At 40.5% G+C, this 19622-nt stretch overlaps 1 protein-coding gene across 1 annotated transcript in view; it reads left to right on the top strand.

Moving 5' to 3' along the window:
- Positions 1–19622, top strand: part of MORC3 (MORC family CW-type zinc finger 3) — a 46002-nt gene that overhangs the window by 15249 nt on the left and 11131 nt on the right. The window contains exons 3-10 of the mRNA XM_035116018.2: positions 7107–7179; positions 10508–10640; positions 11479–11693; positions 13630–13777; positions 15326–15476; positions 16101–16232; positions 17486–17605; positions 19206–19303. Of these exons, the coding sequence (XP_034971909.1) occupies positions 7107–7179; positions 10508–10640; positions 11479–11693; positions 13630–13777; positions 15326–15476; positions 16101–16232; positions 17486–17605; positions 19206–19303 (1070 nt within the window). The remainder of the gene's footprint in view (positions 1–7106; positions 7180–10507; positions 10641–11478; positions 11694–13629; positions 13778–15325; positions 15477–16100; positions 16233–17485; positions 17606–19205; positions 19304–19622) is intronic.

Raw genomic sequence — 19622 nt, 5'->3', positions numbered from 1 at the left:
CCACAGCGCCACCTGTACTATACTATACATCGATGTACTATCGATATACTACCGATGTACTGTACTATAAAATAAGACAGTATTGTAGATTAAAAAAAACATTTATTTTTTTTCTTACAGGCACTGATGATAGTCATTGTTTTATCCATTTTTGCAATCAACCAGTAGCTGAACTGGGCTCCACACGATCCCCAAAACAATGGGAGAAGGCAGAGCCCCCCAAACGAAGGAGCAAAGCAGAGACATAGGCACAGGGCAGACTCACATAAACAAATCCCAAAATCTTCCACTCCCCCCTCCCATAGGGTAGGTGGGCTTACTTGGCTAGATGCCACCCATCTTGCTACAGCTGGGGGTGGGGCAAGGGTTGGTAAATGGCTTTTCGTCCCAGCCTCCTATTTGTTTTCTTAACAGCTTCACTGCTCTTGGTCTTCATTAGGTAAGTGTTCCTTACCTAACTTTGGAGCTGGGATGCGACCTGCTGGGCATCCTGAGGATGTCTGGGCCTGCCTCTGGGCATTCGCGGAGGCCTTGGAGTGCTCTTGCTGCTGGAGCCCAGTCGCAGAGCCTCTGCAGGCCCCGCGGATGTCCGGGCTTGGCTCCAGCGAGGCCTCCGAGAGCTCAGAACATTCACTTCTGGGTTAAAAACGTAACCCGAGGTGTTTGTAACCAAAGTTATGGCCACACTGTTTCTGCCTGCAAAGGACCATAGCTGGTATATCAGCTTCAAGTGAAGAAATACACTGTGTGCCATAGACACCATGTGATTTCCTCCCCTCAGTTATAGGAATTTTTTTGTGAGACAGTTTAAAACATGCCCTCAGCACCTTTCATCAGGGATCGACTACCCTGTTTGTTTCTGGAGCTACCTTCCAACTGCCAGGCAGTGATCTAAGCAAGTTAAAATCATGGGTAAATTTTTATTAAGTTACAGCTATACACACGAAAATATGGCAACAGCTAGAAAGATATATTGTCTCTTATGCATAATGACTTCTTAGTTTGCCAGAATGGGTGGTTTTCAGCTTTTCTAGACCCTCGACAACAGCAGGAGAGGTGCAGCAGCTGGGACTGCAGAGTAGGAAAACTTTTGCCATTTCTCCCTGCTTTCCATTTGCTGCTCGTCTCCTTGCAAGAGATGAGTTGCCATATCATCCCTGGAAAATGCACCTTCACCTGGCCTTGAGTCAAGGCATCTGAGTGGAGGGAGATAAAATTCCAGGGTTGGCATGGCTGACTTTTGGGCTAGGGAGAGGGGTGAGAGTGTTTGTTTCATTTTTATCTGCGGGTGAGTGGGTGGGAATATTGGTCTTGCTGTAGCAGCCAGGAGTGACTTAAGTCTACTGTGTGCCTAGTCGAGCCCCTGAAATGGGCTCAGAACAGGTCAGGGAACCACCAGAGCAGCAGTAGATTGTTCCGTCTGGCAACCTAAAATGCTTGCACTGACAGAAGAATCTCCTTAAAGCTACAATGATTTTCTCCCAGAGTGATTTGAGGAGGTAATAACAGCTGACTATAGATGCAAGCTTATTGTTCAAATTGGACAGAAGCATAGCAAAGAGTGCTTGAAGCTCACTCAAGTCTTTGACACAATATGACCTTACCTGCTGCTTACACTGTGAAGCCCAACCTGCCTGCAGGGGCTGGGTTTCCTATCACATTAAGCCTGAGGGGCAACTCTAATATCCTTTCGCTTCTTTTGTTTCCGGCTTAAAAAACCAGTCTAAAGGGAGTGGCAAGAACACTTTTATTGTGTTTGCACTGTGATGATGCATCAGGTGGAAAACAAGCGCATGTAGCTACAACTGAGGAGGACGAACAGTTCCACCCCAAAGTAATATTATGCCCTTTACAGAATATTGCTTTTTAAAAAAAATAAATTGATTTTTTTCAACAATACAACATAAAAAAACAGAACAACAAAAAACACACAATACATACACAACGTAACAAAATATCAACATTACAACAAAAAACAAAAATATTCCAAATCTTATATGACATATCTTTGTCGACTTCCTCCATTCCCTCCCAACTATGTTTCTATATATCATTTCCTTAATACTTTCCAAATCTTGATTCCAATCTTTTTAATAATTATTTAAACCTATTAATACTCTTAATACCTTATCAATACAATAATCCCTAATACTTATCTTAAAATATAAATCTATTCTGATTAAATCTTAAAAATTCAATACCATAGTAACACTTATCTAAATCTTAATACATTATACGCTTAACTAACACTCTCCTACAACCTCCTTTTACTTCCAAATCTGTAGCTAAATACTGCTAATCTTACAATTCTTCTCTAAATAAACTTTAAATTTCTTCCAATCTTCTTCCACCGATTCTTCCCCCTGGTCCCGGAGTCTCCCAGTCAGCTCAGACAGTTCCATGAATTCTATCAGCTTCATCTGCCAGTTGTCCACCGTAGGTATATCTTCACTTTTCCAATTCCTTGTTAATACAATTCTGTTGTGGCATACAAAAAACCCGTATGCTCTCATCACATGTGTCTCTTGTAAACAAAATCTCTTCCCGGCTCGAAGGGGAGGAGATGTTGTGGGCACACGTGACCTCCACATGGGGGGGGGAATGGTTAGCATTCCCCCCAGCCCATTGGTCGTTTTCCTGCCGCGGCACGCCTGCGGTGCGTCCAATCGGGGCGCACCGGGAGGGCGTGGCTTCCCCATATAGGTGAGTCCGCGGCAGGAGCTCGTCCTCTTGCCTTCGGACTCGACTCACCTTTTTCTCCCACCCACCTCCCCCGTTTAGGCAGGGTTTTTCTCTGACATTGCCTACGAACTTCATTGGTCGCCGTATTCGGGGCCGGGTAGGAATTTTCCCACCTGGCAAATTGGCTCAGGCCAGGTGGTTTTCGCCTACCCCGTGGCAATCGTCACAACTTGAGGTTTGGCGGTAGGCATTGGATTATCTCGTGAAGGTCCAGGTGTGGGGGGGAGGTTGCTGCCATCACCTCCCCCAAATGCGGAGGGGTACTCCCTTAAGGAGTCCAAGGGGCGTTGCCAAGTCCGAAACCGTGGAAGGTGAGGGCCTGAGGGCACGACCCCGAATGGTGGCCCCAGGATGGGTACCTAGTTGATGTGCATCGCAGGACCCATCCAACGGTGGTTAACCCTTCACAGACTGCCAGCAGAGCGGGCTGGAGTCAGATATAGTCGGTTAGATCCAATGCCTATGCCAATACCTCTCTTCTTCCGTAATCAATAAAGTTGTGGCCTATTCGACCCATTAACCTTAAGCTATGTGTCCTGTGTTTTTATTCCTTCCGGGGAGACCTCGTGTATTGCCACACAAATCACATCTAATTTCTGTTTTAAAAGTACATGGTGAATCTGGTTCCTTTTAGGCCGGGAGTTCAAACCGGTAACATTCCAACTCAAAATTCTTAGAGCCATGTTGATTATAGTCCTGCTCCTACTCCTGCTCCTGAATCTGGTAGTGCCAGAATATTGCTTTTGATGGGGAACCCATAGAATGTCTCATAAGAGATATATTGTTTTAGTAAATCTGGTCATGGATTTTCTTTCACAATCCTTCAACTGATGTTAGTAAGAACATGTTGCTGCTACTTCCATGTTTGCACTCTGGAGTCATGCAGAGGTTGTGGACTCCTAGTCAGCAACTAATATTCCCAGAAAACCACTTAGAGAGGAGAATGAGGGATGGGGAGCCACCCTATCAAAACCCTGCTCTCTAAAACTTATTGCCAGCAAGCTGTATTGTCCCAGATGTTGCACTCTTAGCCTTTATAACCTTTAGCTGTACATTGGGAGAACCTGGGCACAAAGGCCAAGCAGATAGAAATCTTTGGGGGCTCCAGTTGCAACTAGACATTTCATTTTGGCGACTGTAACTTTGGTTTAAGGAACCATTTGGTGCCTAGCTTATATATCTGAGTTTCTAACACTGGTGTTTCTCCCAAGGGGCATCTTATGATGACAAATTAGATTGTTTTACAAAGGTTTATATCCTGAAATGCCCTGGAGAGCTGGGGGGAAGTCAATATATTTCACATCTGGCAACTAATTCTTTGACTTGAATACTGATGCCACTTTCCCTTGATTCTCAGCTGCTGCTGCTTCTTCTTTCACTCATAGCCGAGTAAGATTGTATTCCATAACAGTTTCTACTAGAAATTTCCTGCTGTGTTCCTTCCTGCAGTAGGCCAGGTAGGAAAGAAATCAAAGGCTGGCTTCACATTACATATGAACCAAGTAAACCATGAGAGGAAGGTACAGTTTGGAGTGCCGTAGAAGATGGCTGAAAATTCCATCTCTGACCCCCACGGGCTGATTTACGAGGCTCCCGAAGTCTCCCCAGGGTATGGGGAGATGCAGTCTCACCCGCAGTTGCCCACTACCAGCTTCGACTTTGGAAGGAGGGAGAAGCTGGGGGCTCTGGGTGGAAAGCACTCGTGGGAGCCTTGATCCCCCAGACGGCATCTCTACGAGCGAAAACGGGCTCCATGACAAGAGAAAGATTGGGTATAAGTCATGGACATGCTTCAGACAAGGAAATGATATTTATTCTGCTAAACTCAGCCACTGAGAAAACAAAAGATAACAGAGGAATAAAGAGCTGGAAAAGGGTATGTAGCGGAACTGAGGGGGGGAGTGAGAACTTTATATTTTTGTTTTATTGTGCTTCATAATCTACTCAACAAAACTCCCGCCTGAAGAACCGTGAACAATATTTACAAAGCAAGCGAGAGGGGAAAGTGGGAAATTTATTGAATATAGTTGTATTAAATATATAAACTCTGTGAATTGAAAACATAAATAATCAAAGTATGTATTTGTGGATTCGCTTGGAATGCGGCTAAAGATTCCTCAAGATGTGGACATTAAAGAGAAGCTATCTCATTAGCGGCTGGAAATTTGTCAAGGAACTTTTGAGTTATGACGCAGCTATAAATTAGAGTCTGCTATAGTGGAGACAAAGGCAGCTACATATTTGTCAAAGGGGGTAGAGAACCATAAATAAGACATTGGATGTGTGTTTATAGGTTTGATCTGGCAGCTCTCCCCCTGAAAAGGCTATATGGTAGCGATCTGGAGGAAACATCACAGGAAAGATTTGATTTATGGGGACTGCTCTAAGATGGCTGCGGCTGGCTGCTGCTGGCTGTGAGAAAGATCGTTGGATTTTTGGATGGACTTGGCAAGATACCAGAGTGCGAAGAGACAATGTTAATTTATATAGGAATCATAGGCATAATTTCACACAGAAGTATATATGGTTTGGTCAAACTCGCTTGCTCGGAAAAACTCAGGGGCTTGAAGACAGAAGGATTTTAATAGACTATTGGGATAAGATCTGGACTTGATTGATTAGAAAGCAGTGAATATAAGAGGTCTAGGCTTTCTGAGTCTGAAGTATGGGAAGTGAAATTTAAATTTGTATAATTCGGCAGAAGATTTGGATTAATTGTTTAATTGATATTTGTATAATTTGAAAATGGATTAGATGTTTAAATTGGAAATTCTAATAAAAACGTTTATTAAAAAAAGGAAGGTGCGGTTTGGAGAAGGAAGGAAAATGTTCTCTTTGTCCCACCTTCTCTGCAAAAAAGGTGGTGGGGGCCCACTTGTGCATCTAGAAACCATTCACCAGTGGAAGGGCTGAAAGGTTCTGTTGAGGTGGTGGGGAGAAATGAACAACCTGCAGATGGTGATGTTGGCAGTTCAGGTAATTGCAATACAACTCAAGCTATGGTCTCTTATGAGGAAAGTGATTTGGAGGGGATGCCAGATCAGGCAGAGGAAATAAGAAACACGTCTCTTCAAAATGATGAAAGATTGGAAGAATTTAAGGGGGAGGAAAAGGAACCGCAAAGAAGGAAGATTGGATGAATAAATTCGGCAATAATTTTCGACTGTGACTTGGCTGAGATTGCTGAAACTCTTTAAAACAGGGGTAGCCAACTCCCAATAGAGTGCGATCTACTCAGAGTTAAAAACTGGTAGTGATCTACCCCCTTTTGGGGGGGTTCAGGTCAAGGTTGTTGAGCTTTTAATAGGGGAGCAAAAGTTGTTGAGCTGCTTTTGGGGGAAGCCAGTGATCTACCACAGATGTCCAGTGATCTACCAGTAGATCACGATCTACCTGTTGGACATGCCTGCTTTAAAAGAACTTTATAAGAGCTTTTATATAGAAACTGGAGAAATACCGGTATCTGTTCGGATTACTAGAAGGACATTAGAAGAGTCATATTGGCTGTCTGAGTGACTAAAAATTAAACATGGCTTGGGAGGGAAATTTGAGAAAAGTTACATCCTGCAGAGGGGGGGAAACTGGTTTAGAGTGCACATGTTAAACACTTTGAATAATTGTTATTACAGTCAGGGAGGTGGGAGTTCTTTTCATCTATTTTTCAATTATTTTTGTCATTTTTCCTGTGTTCTTTTTTCTCTTTTTTATATAATTGTGTTTTTTAAGGATTATGAGTATTCTACTTTATAGCTTCTTTCTCTTTATTCTTCTTTTTTGATATTGCTTTTTATTATCTTTTTATAAATGTGTGTGGATTTTTGTGCTCAGTGTGTTAAAAACCTTCAGAATTATTACTATTTTTTAATAGAAACCAATCCCCACCCCATGGTGTGGAAAGCTTCTGGGTCAGGAACTCAATATACTTCTGAGTCAATGAGGCATTGCGCCTTTCTGCATACCAGCCAGCCTGGTGTACTAGTAATCTGGTGAACCGGCTTCACATTTCCGCTCCTCCACATGCAGCTGCTGGGTGACCTTGGGCTAGTCACACTTCTTTGAAGTCTCTCAGCCCCACTCAACTCACAGAGTGTTTGTTGTGGGGGAGGAAGGGAAAGGAGAATGTTAGCCACTTTGAGACTCCTTCGGGTAGTGATAAAGCGGGATATCAAATCCAAACTCTCTTCTACCATGTTCTCTTTTATGGATTTTGGTGTTGTTGTATATTTGTGATGGTTTATCTAAAGTAAAACTTCCTAACTGCTTTGCGTTGCAACACTGCATCTGTATACAGTATATATTGCAGATGCATGTACTTAGAAGTTTAATTGTTTTGATTTTAACATGTACACTTTCTGTTGTTTCAGCTATGTCCAAAATTTTTGCACACAAACTCAACCAGTCACACCTGGCCTTTCAGTGCTGCAGCTGAACTTATAGGTATGTGAACAACATTGTATTTTTGCAGGCAACGCCACACTTGTTTGATGTATTACATGGGAACAGTTTTTTCTAACTGGTTCTTACATCTTTAACAAACTAAAGCTGCAATCCATTACCACTTACCTGGGAGCAAACTCCATAAAACTCAGTGGGGATTACTTCTGAGTAGATTGTGCTGTAAGACCCTAATGTGTGATTTAAAATAAAATAAAATTGCTGCGTCATCTCTCTAAATCAGGGGTCAGCAACCTTTTCCAGCCATGGGCCGGTCCACCGTCCCTCAGACCATTTGGTGGGCTGGACCATTTTTGGGGGGGGGAATGAATTCCTATGCCCCACAAATAACCCAGAGATGCATTTTTAATAAAAGGACACATTCTACTCATGTAAAAACACGCTGATTTCTGGACCGTCTGCGGGCCGGAGGGCCGCATCCGGCCCTTGGGCCTAAGGTTGCCTACACCTGCTCTAAATAAACACCCCCTGCAATGTAATAAAGTTTGCTTGAGGCTGTTGAACTAGAGCTGTTACTTCCTGAATTGACCATCCTTTGTATGCTTTGTATATATTTTGTTATGAATTTAACAAACTTGTTATATTTCACTTGCCAGCTGTGGCATGGAGCAAGTGGATAGAGAAAAAAAATTTCTCCCTCTCTCATAATGCTAAAAACTTTTTGGCATCCAGTGATGCTGAATGCTGACGGATTCAGGACACATTTTCTGGTATACTCCAGAGCTTAGGGTGAGGAAGCAAGCTTGAATGCAAGTGGAGGAAAGATCCAAATGAATGCAACCAAACACTGGTAAGGGCTCCTTATTGAGCCTACCTAGTGGCAGTGAAGGCAGCAAAGAAGGCATACTTTGCTGCCTCCATTGCATGCTCATTATGTCATCCGGCAGAGCTTTTCTGGGTTGTACAGGCTTTTACAGGCTGGCCCAAAGGAGGTGGGAGAACCAACCGTAGCTCACTGTGACTTGTTTGCAAAGCATTTTGAGGATAAAATTGCTTGCATCCACCAAGACCTTGACTCTGCTGTTATAGCAGATGGATCTCACGAGGAGTACAGAGCACAATCTTTTTTTATATAACAATTTATTAATTTCCCCAAAATAACAACAAAGAAGAAAAAAACACAACATCAACAAATCTTTTAAACCATAATTTTGCTTGTCTTCCCTCCACTCCCCCTCTTGGTTCCATTGTTTAGAACTCGTTCACGCATGTCCTTAAAACCTTATATTCTTAATAATCCAATTTTAAACATTCTTCATCCTACTAAAAGCAACTTTTAAAAGTTATACTAATGTCAAAATCTATACATAAAGTTTAAAATATATGCATTAAACTACCCCCCCTTTTTTTTACAGGGACGCGGGTGGCGCTGTGGGTTAAACCACTGAGCCTAGGGCTTGCCGATCGGAAGGTCGGCGGTTCAGATCCCCGTGATGGGGTGAGCTCTCGTTGCTCAGTCCCAGCAGTTCGAAAGCACGTCAAAGTGCATGTAGATAAATAGGTACCGCTACAGCGGGAAGGTAAACGCAGTTTCCATGTGCTGCTCTGGTTCGCCAGAAGTGGCTTAGTCATGCTGGCCACATGACCTGTGTACGCCGGCTCCCTCAGCCAATAACGCGAGATGAGCACCTTCTTTAGCGGAGGCTTCTTCCTTCTATAGGAGCTGGCTAGTCTTGGCCTGGCATCCACTCTTATGTACAGGAACAAAGTCTTTCGTTCGATAAATCCGTCAAGACCTGTACATCTCAATATCATAACTTCAATTTTTTTAACAACAATCATTTTCCACATTCCTTTCCAATCTTTATATGTCTTTTCCCAGGCCTTTTTAATGATTTTACATTGCCACCACATTTCATAATGTTTTTTTGCCCTCCCATCCTTGTTCTTCTTTATCATAGACAAAGCCTCCCAAATCCTTTCACACGGGTATCTGTCAAAGGCTCCCAGATCATTTCACATGGGGTACCATTTTTATTTTGAACCACTCTTACTTTCCCATGTATTTTCAGCAAACCTCGTCCCTCTACCATTCCTGCCTTAGTAGTTCGTGCATTCTCCTCTTTAAATTGGCTCAGAGCTTCTGAGATTGGATTGTTATTTTTCCGAATTTTAGCAGCTGCCTTTTTAACACCTTCCTTTAAACTTTTAAAATCTAAATCGTACAAAACGTACTTTACAGTTGGTTGCTAACGGGATCCGTTCCGGAGCCCCGTTCGCAACATGAGCAGTACGCAACCTGCATCTGCGCACGCGCAGGTTGTGATTTGGCACTTCTGCGCATGAGCAAACCGCCGAAACCGAAAGTAACCTGTTCCGTTACTTCCGGGTTCAGCGCGTTCGTAACCCGTGTTGTACACAACCCGCAACATTCGTATCTAGAGGTATGACTGTATATTATCTTGCATTGCGGCTTGGCTGGTTTGTTTTAACATTGAGATTTTTACTTCTGCCATTTTTTATTTAAACCGAGGGGGTCAATTCTCTCCTCATTTCCTGACTTCCTCTGTAGAGTTTAATTTCAACCACACAATGTGCTATTTTTAACTTTATCAAAACTTTGTCAAGGACATCCACCAAATTCAGAGAAAGCCAGTCTTCCATCCTGTTCCCTCCCTCCTCCCACATTGCTCACAGATATAAATTTTTAACAATTATATATTCAAGTCTTAACATCCATTAACATCAGAATAATATTTTTTTAAATGTCCAATATAATAAGTCTTTCTTGTACCTTTTATTTTAAATCTAATTGAAGAAAAAACCCTCTTCTTTTGGTCTTGATTTTTAACCAGGTAATGAATTCTAAAGCTCTTTCCCAAAAATGAAATGGTTTCCAAAGAGTCAATCCAGTCTTTTTTCCCCAGAGAATTTTTTTTTAAAGTATTCTTCCATTAGATATTATTGTAATCCTTCTCAGGTTTATACTCCATTTTAAGTCAAGTGAGACCGCTCACTGTATGTTAAGTTCAAGTTCAAATAGAGTTCAGGTCAAGTTGATTATTTTAGAAAATCTTGAATTGGCATAGCAAAAGCTGGGTGTAGTCTTTTCATCCTATTTGCTCATTAGTTAACTTGTCTTCTAAAGTAAATTCCATCCACACTTCACTTGCATGTATTTCGTGCCTATATCACCAGTAGTGGGAGTGGACCCTTGCGTTCTTCCCCTTAGCTTTGTAGGGCTGAATCTGACAGGAGCGGTCAGATTTGCAGTCCGTTCACCATCTTGTGGAAACCCAGAAGAAAACCCAGAGCACAATCTGTTGTGTTTACTCTTGTTCTTAATTTTTGCACCTCTCTTTATTCTCAGATAACGCCTACGATCCTGATGTGAATGCAAAACAGATGTGGATTGACAAAACTGTTATAAATGAGAACACATGTTTAACATTCATGGACAATGGAAATGGTATGAATGCAGACAAGTTGCATAAGATGTTGAGGTGGGTAAAGTTTTAGTGGTGTGTGTAGTCTCTGGCTTTTGATTTGCATGCTCGTAAAAGTATAATGTAAGAAAGTTGGATTTTTAGGACACCAAACGTATTGTTGTGGAGAGCTATTAACTGTACTACAGGTTTAGGAAACCTGAATGATTCGCAATTATGTGATTATGTCCCCATGAAAAACTAATACCGGCCCTTCTGCATGGTCTAAAATGTATTTTACAATGAGACAGGTGCAAATGCAGTGGCCTTGATCCAGGGTGCTGCGTGTTAAGTAGTAATGCCATGTATATGTGCTGCTGACTATCTCTGTTGTTCTCGTTTCCTCAATCTGCTGGAGCTGTAACTGAACAAGGGTTTGAGACCCATCGGCTACCCTCACCTGGTTTAACAGGCCAGTCAAAGCTGTTACCTGGGTGTGGTCGCTGTTACATGCTTACAGCTTGTAGGAGCCACAGGTGAGAGCCAAAAGCAGGGTGGGAACTCAAAGCAAACTACCCTAGAAAGAGCACAGCGTGTCTCCCACCCCACCCCTAACACCCCATACAACCTGGTAGATTGTCTACATCACCAGTAAAGTGCACTAGCAGATACCATTTTTTTCTGCAGCATGATTATCACAATGTATTTCTCAAAACATTAATTAGCCGAGAATAAAGTGTTACATAATGTTTCAAGCTGAAAGTAGAATACAGTTTTGGAACAGCAACTGGCATATTTTACCTCCACTACAGATTTGAGTAGCTGAAACTGCTGATTTAAATCAACTCTCATAAGCAGCATGGTACCATGAAAAGTATTACCCCATCTTCCATCTTTTCAAACTCATGTGTTTCAGCTTTGGCTTCAGCGACAAAGTTGCATTGAACGGCCGTGTTCCAGTTGGATTGTATGGAAATGGATTTAAATCAGGATCGATGCGCCTGGGGAAAGATGCAATTGTTTTCACCAAGAACGGAGAAAACATGAGTGTGGGCATGTTGTCACAAACCTTCTTGGAAACTACAAAGGCAGAACATGTAGTTGTTCCCATTATAACATTCAACAAGAAACATATCCTTTCGATGATTTTGAAGCGCAAGTGGTAGATTGTATCTGGGATATTTGTTTCTCAAGGTGATCTCTTATTGAAGCATTACTTTCTATATACTGGGCAGTAGTTGTATATCAGTACAGTACTGTATTCCAATAGAATTTAAGTCTCTCACCACATAAGCTTGGCTTGGGGACTATGCTAATGTTTCTTCGGTGCCAGATGAATAGCTGTTTCTATTCCCAGACTTTTAACTCTTGAAGAGATTAATGTTAACTAGTTTTATGTTACTAGGCTTTATTTTTTTGTTCTATGATTTTATTGTTCTACTTCTAAACATATATATCACAGGTGGCAAACTGGATCTGACTAGTGGACCTTATCCTAATCCACCACCACTCACTGCACGCCAGCTTGGACAGGTGGGCCTGACTACCCACTTCTTGGTTACCTGACATAATGATGTCAAGTGATTTACACCTGTCGCAATCCAACAATCACTGCAGCCTCTTCTAAAGACACATGTTATATATAATAAAACGGAACTCAGAAGTACAGTCAAACCTTGGTTCCTGAACGGCTTAGTTGCCAAACAAATCTGCTCCTGAACATGACAAACCCGGAAGTAAGTGTTCCGGTTGGCGAACGTTTTTCAGAAGCCAAACGTCCAATGCGACTTCTGCTCAAGTGCAGGAAGCTCCTGCAGCCAATCGGAAGCCGCGCCTTGGTTTTCCGAACCGTTTAGGGAGTCGAAAGGACTCTTGGAACAGTTGTTAGTTTGAGAACCAAGGTACCACTATAGGAAAAAGTGTTCCACCTCTCCAAAAAGAAAGAGGCCAATGATGATTTAGCATGCTCCGTTTCCACAGGCTGCTCAGTGGCTTTTGTGGGAGATGGAATGGAATGGAGTATGCCAAGGAGAGCATAAAGGTAAAGGGACCCCTGATCGTTAGGTCCAGGCGCGGATGACTCTGGGGTTGCGGCGCTCATCTCGCTTTACTGGCTGAGGGAGCTTCCAGGTCATGTGGCCAGCATGACTAAGCCGCTTCTGGTGAACCAGAGCAGCACACGGAAACGCCGTTTACCTTCCTGCTGGAGCAGTACCTATTTATCTACTTGCACTTTGATGTGCTTTCGAACTGCTAGGTTGGCAGGAGCTGGGACCGAGCAATGGGCGCTCACCCCATTGCAAGGATTCGCACTGCCGACCTTCTGATCGGCAAACCCTAGGCTCAAGTGGTTTAGACCACAGCGCCACCCGCGTCCCCAAGGAGAACATAGCTGGCTGTAAAATCAACAGGGCACTCCTCTCGGCAACATTTTGTTTCGGGTCTCTAGTTTTTTTATTGTAAGCTGCCAGGGGGAAATTACATTGAAGGGCAGCATATAAATTTATGACATAAAATTGTAAGGTTGAAAGGAAGTAAACGGCAGCAGCAGAAAATGAGGGTTTTTCCCCTAAGGCTGGAACTAGAAAAGTATTCTACAGTTTTCCTGCTTTGGATATTAAATAGGAGCATGCAGCATGAAAGGCAGGTTAAAAGACTAAGCTGACAATAGATGTGTTGCATTTAATTATATGCAGTATGATTTGTAACAACATAATTACACATAACCGATCACCATAGGATCACAGTTTTAAATATTTCATTGTGGTTGTATTTAGTCTCTTGGAGAGCTAGGGACCTCTGTAGGGTCTGGTGGTGAGCCAAGATTTCCAGACTACTTCAGGAACATGGTAATGTTAAAGTTGCCATACGGTCACAGACTTAAGATGACCAGTTGTTAATTTGATTGAAACAGTAAGATAGTTATGGGGTGGACCTTTAAGTGGCAGCCGCACAATAAGTGCTTAGCGGTTTATTCATTCAGGAGAGATTTAGATGGAAAAGGCTATAAGCTATCTGAGCAAGGTTTAACAGTTCTTAAATATGCCAACTCCTTAATATAACATACGGGAAGTAATGAAACGTGAAAAATCAGCAGCCAGCTTGAAGGCTATCCTGGAACATTCTCTTTTTCCTACTGAAGAGGAACTGCTTGCAGAGCTTGATGCCATTATAGGGAAAAAAGGAACAAGAATAATTATTTGGAACCTTCGAAGGTGAGAGAAAATCCATTGTTAATAGTTGAGCTGGTAATGCAGCATTGATGTGCGCTAATTTGATATGGTTGCACAAAATTGATAAGGATTAAGCTGTGGTAAACAAAGCATTACATGTTACTTCTTTATTGTATATATTTCTTTTAGGACACATTTTATTTATTTACCCCATCTACCTTACTTCAAATTCTAATGTTAATAATGGATGAATCAAGCAATCTGGGATGAACTCCCATGTTTCCCAAGAACCACTTAACACAGGCCCATCTGAGTCTTGGGGCAAGTTTCACCATGTGCTTTTAGTGTAGTAAAGTGAACATGGAAATTAACTTTGATTCAAAGGTCTAAAATACGTTCCCTTGAAACAAATTTTATAATTGCAGACCATGAAAGAGCCACTTTTTACATTATATTTTCCCCAAATTGCAGGTATATTCTGGATAGGGAAATGGCTCTCCCTAGTGATAAATGTGCACAACTTCTCTACCGTGCATGCTGTTTTCACCAGCAGAAATTAAAGCTTTCCTATCCATATTTTCATTCATCATGGGACTAGAGAGCTATGTATTCTTCCCATGCTAAAGGCGAAATTGTTTAGGATTATTTCCAGCTATTGCCACTTTTCAAGGAGTATCTAACAATGCTGAAATCTAAGGAACACTAGGCTTTGCATTTTCCCTGTTTCCTAAGATATTATAGCATGAGACATGTCCCTCAAGCAATATAAAGCTTAAGGCAATTTCAGTATTTTATTTTTAACAATTAAAAATTTCAACAGTACAATGAAGGAGGAAAAAGCAGAATGAGGGAAATAATATTCACAAAAGTGAAATTCAGCACGATTAAGAGACTATATATATGCATAGTTGGAAGATGCTAAATAGCCTCCCATTTCATTGATGGCAACTGAATATCCCAGAATGCAAATGGTTAAAGGACAAACACCAGGTTTCTTCCATAGCATTCTTGGTATATGCAAGTATACAAAGTTTCTAAAAGGTTTTGGCCATTATGCTTTCTGCTTATGACAATGCCACTTCTCCTTGCCCTCTTCAAGTCAGTTGACTGTTTTGGCCATACCTTTCAGATGACAAAGACTTAAGTTAACATAGATTTGGTTCCACTTTGATTTCAGGATAATTAATATTCTATCAACACCCAATAGACAGACTTCTCAGTTGTGTATGAGAGGCGTAAAATAAGCATATAAAACAACAAATGGGGTTCTCTTGACTAGCCTGAACTGCTTTCTTCAGGAAACCCTGTTTGTAGAGTCAGAAATGTATTTTATGTTTTTAAGATGGCTATGGCATTGCTAACAGAGTGCAGATGCTCTGGTTTAGTTTCCCTGTCTGGTTAGAAGTACAGTATGTAGTTAAAATGTAGCAGCATACCCTAAATCAAGGCTGCCCTCCAGAAGTTGTTAAGCTACAACTTCAGAGAAACGTTTAACAATACTTTAGATGGTACTGGTTACTGAGGACTGCTGTTGCTGTATTTACATATAGTATTGTTTAAATTCAAGTTTCTTTAAATGTCCTTCCACAGAGAGAAAAATGAACAAACAGAATTTGATTTTGACACGGATAAATACGATATTAGGATTCCTGCAGATTTAGATGAAATAACAGGGAAAAGAGGATATAAAAAGCAAGAGAGACAAGATCAGATTGTTCCTGAAAGTGACTATTCATTACGGGTAATGCTTACTATTCACATTTTTTTCCCCTATTGGTTGTAATGTTATTCTCCACTATGTCTGTACATGGTATTATATACAGAATCATCGCAGTTGGTCTTTTCTCATCGGACCCTAAAAAAAAAATCACTGTTAAAATATGCTTAAATTAAAAGTTCATTTATTCCATTTCACTAAGTTATAAGACTTATAGCCAAAGATGATGAAATGAAATTGCACTGTGCAAATGGGCATTCTTCCTGGCTGAAATAGTCTACAAGTATACTGTGGTGGACTTTCTCTGATGCTGGTGGTTTTGCAGAAGGGGGACTGAATAATTTTCTCTTTAACATTCAGCAGACACCTTACTAATCACTGTATCTGCCGGTGTCTTGCTGTTCTGTCACACACATGCAGAATCCAGTGCTTAACATTATGTATAATCTGGACACATGTTTAAAGTGCCATGTGAGTTCTGATTGCTTACTTAATATCATTTGACTTATATTTGCAAAATTTGGATAGAACTCCAATTTACATATTTTACAAGCTGTATGAACGGTTTGCTGAAAACTTGTTCCTTGCTTTCTTTTAGCTTGCAAAATGTACCAAAAATTAACCATGTACTTTCCTTTCCTTTTTCAGGCTTATTGCAGTATCTTATATTTAAAACCAAGGATGCAAATAATTATAAGAGGACAGAAAGTACAAACGCAACTAGTCTCCAAAAGCCTTGCTCACATAGAGCGAGATATTTACAAGCCAAAGTTTCTGGCTGTATCCTTTATTACTGTGGGCTGCTGCAGGCTGACCGAGAATGGCTGGCCTAATACACATGAAACGTTTGACTCTTCACTTCTCTCCCCACTATCAGCTCAGGATTACAAAGCATGATTTTAAGCAAGAAGCTTTGTGTAATTTATGATATGTTGCAGAAACATCCCCATTTAGGCCTACCTGCTATTGCTTCATGGGTGAAAAAAATCCAAGGTGATTGTACAATGCATTGAAATTGAATTAATGTGTTCCTATGGGCAAAAAAAGAAATTTCAATGCATTCATATGGGAAACCGTGATTCGCAAGACGAATTTTTCGCAAAACAAATTGACTCACGGAACGAATTAAATTCATCTTGCGAGGCACCACTGTATAGTAAGAACTAACAAGGATAATGTCCAATCTAACCCACAGAATGGGGCACAGAACTGGAAAGGCAAAAGGCAAGTCCATCAACAAAAGTATTAGGACTGGTGGAATTTGAGTGACCAAGAGTCCTATGTTAGTGGCAGCAAGCAAAGGAAAGCAGTTGCTAAATAGTTGCAGTTCTTTTTTAAAAAAATGGTTATGGTCACTGGTTAGAATTTGAAAGTTTGCTAGTCAGTGAACAAAATTGTAATAATCCCTTTTTATTTTAATATCAATATGCATACAGAAGTAAGCTCAGTTGTTCCAGAACTGTATTGAAGAAAACAAGCAACTGATCCATAAGATAAAATATTCAGTTTTAAATGACATAATTGGTCTTAGGTTTGTCACCAACCTTAGGGTTGGAGCTTTAGGGTTGGAGCAATGTTATGCAAGCATAGTGTTTTGTTCCTAAATTTTGTTTTACTCCATTTGGCTAAACTCACTGGCTTTGGATCCATTTAGTAAGTAAGATAATCAATACAATATCAGACATTGCTACTGTTCGTAAAAAAGGAAAAAATGTTAAGATATTTCTTCACAAATTGAAAATTCCCTTTATTAAAGGCTTTATCTAACTAACTTTCCTTTAATTTGTAGTTTAATTTGAAAGTTCTGAGTTTTCTCCGGTGTAATCACGGAGGTTTTTTTTTCTGAGAAAATCCTATCTATTTTCAAATACAATATATTTATTTTACTATATACAAAATAATTATTAATGGTTAATACTCTTTCACATTCTGGGGGGCTAGTGGAATTATCTTTTTAGTCAGCTCTGTTTAGAATGAACATTCAGTATGAAAAGAACCATATTTTGATATTTTCCCTAACTTACACAAATAAGCCCAAAACTGTAAGAATTACTTTTGGATTCAACTGTCGAAATAAAGATCACTATGGAATGATGATGTACCACAGAAACAGACTAATCAAGGCTTATGAAAGAGTAGGCTACCAGCAAAAGGTGAGAGAAGTTCATATAGAAATAGTTCATCTTTCCACACTTTCATTGAAACTTGTTATAGTTAGTCTTGTTGATGTAAAATTCCTTTTTTGTGTATTTTCAAAGCACGGCGGACTGAATTTAAAGCACTGCCATTTAAGTCAGCAGTTTAAATTATCCATTGGTATGTTAACCTATTTCCTAAACAAGGATGCATAGAAATTGATCTGCTCAATCTAAACATTAAAATATTTAAATTAATTACTAAACAGAGTGATTACTTCATGTTCTGTTTCACTTCTATTCCTTCCTTTGTACTGCCTAATTCTTGCCTTGCCCCACTCTCACCCCCATCCAAAAAACACAAAATAGCTAACTGCCCCAAATCTTTTGCAAACTGCAAAAACGGGCAGCCTTTTAACTCGGTGTGTTCGACATAGAGCCATTGTTTCAGGGGTTTTGTTTACACCTGCATGTAGGTTTAAAATGCTTATAGTCAGATTAATTTTAAGATAGCTATTCTTTAAATTGCTGGTACAGTGGTACCTCAGTTTATGAACATAATTGGTTCCGGAAGTCTGTTCATAAACTGAAGCGTTCATAAACTGAAGCGAACTTTCCAATTAAAAGTAATGGAAAGTGGATTAATCCGTTCCAGATGGGTCCACGGCGTTCGTAAACCGAGAATTTGTAAACCGAGGTGTTCATAAACCGAGGTTCCACTGTACTATTATTTTAAAAAATTGAGAACCCCCCTAAATATTTAAAACATAAAAATGGTTTCCACACCAACGAAAATCTGTATTTTAATCAAAACAGTTTCCTGCAAATTTTTGAAAAGAAGCAAGTTGTAAACATTCAATGACATCACAGCAGCTCATTTAGTAAAGTCTTGCATCCTGGGGGCAGCCAAGGGCTGTTTTTGACATCTAAAACACAAGGCTGAGAATTATTTCGTGCAATCAAGAATTAACATCTCATCCTTCTTTACTGCACATTTTCCTTTCCAGCCATTTACCCCCTTTGCAAGTAACTATTATTATTATTATTATTTATTAAATTTATATACTGCCCTATACCATGTTGGTCTCAGGACAGTTCACAGGATAAAATCACAATATAAAAATCCAAAATACATAAATCAAAATAAAAACAAGAACAACCTAATAACAGCCCCCCCCCCCAAAAGACTGAAAGCGCTGTGATGCTTAAATGGACAGAACTGTATGTGTATCCACTGTGTTCTGATTAACTGCTTCATGTTGAATGTTGCCATTCAGAGTATAGGTCCCAACTTTGACTAATAAGTCTGAGCATTCTGAAGCCAAGCTATCCCAATACCTAGCTCCAAATCCTAAGTCGTTTCTCAACCTCCCATTTACTTTTAAGTAGAAATTCTAAAGGGGTAGCAGAGGCTTGCTTACAAGTTAAAACAACAAACTTCATTTTCAAGAAGTTCTTTATCCGAGCAATTGAACTTTGAAGAATACCTGTTCTGGCATCTTTTGTGCTGGAACTTGTATACTTGTATAAATATTTGTTTAAAATACTGGAAAATTGTGTTCTTGGTGAAAACGTTGGTATATCTTCCTGTCTATATGTTTTCCCCACCCCTTTGCAGGCAAACAACATGGGAGTAGGTGTAGTTGGGATTATCGAATGCAACTTCCTAAAGCCAACCCATAACAAACAAGATTTTGATTATACTAATGAATACAGGTAAGAATGTATTTCAGGATCCTCTTTTCACAGTAGCCAAACAGATGCCAATAGGAAGCCCACAAGCAGGGGCTGGGTGCAATAGCACTTGTGATTCCCAGGAAACTGCTATTCAGATGCTTACTTCCTTTGAAATACTAGGGATAGAACACCACCATTGCGGCTAGTAGCAATTGATCGCCTTATATTCCATGAATCGTTCCAAACTCCTTTCAAAGCCATCCCAGTGGGTGGCCTTAGCTAAATTTCCAGCCTGCATGACTAGACCATGGCTTAGCAATACATTTCTAAACAAGCCACGAGCTGGCTTGTTAACTAA

This window comes from Zootoca vivipara, chromosome 4 (genome assembly GCF_963506605.1).
Source record: "Zootoca vivipara chromosome 4, rZooViv1.1, whole genome shotgun sequence".
Taxonomy (NCBI): domain Eukaryota; kingdom Metazoa; phylum Chordata; class Lepidosauria; order Squamata; family Lacertidae; genus Zootoca; species Zootoca vivipara.
This window is presented reverse-complemented; position numbering and strand designations above follow the sequence as displayed.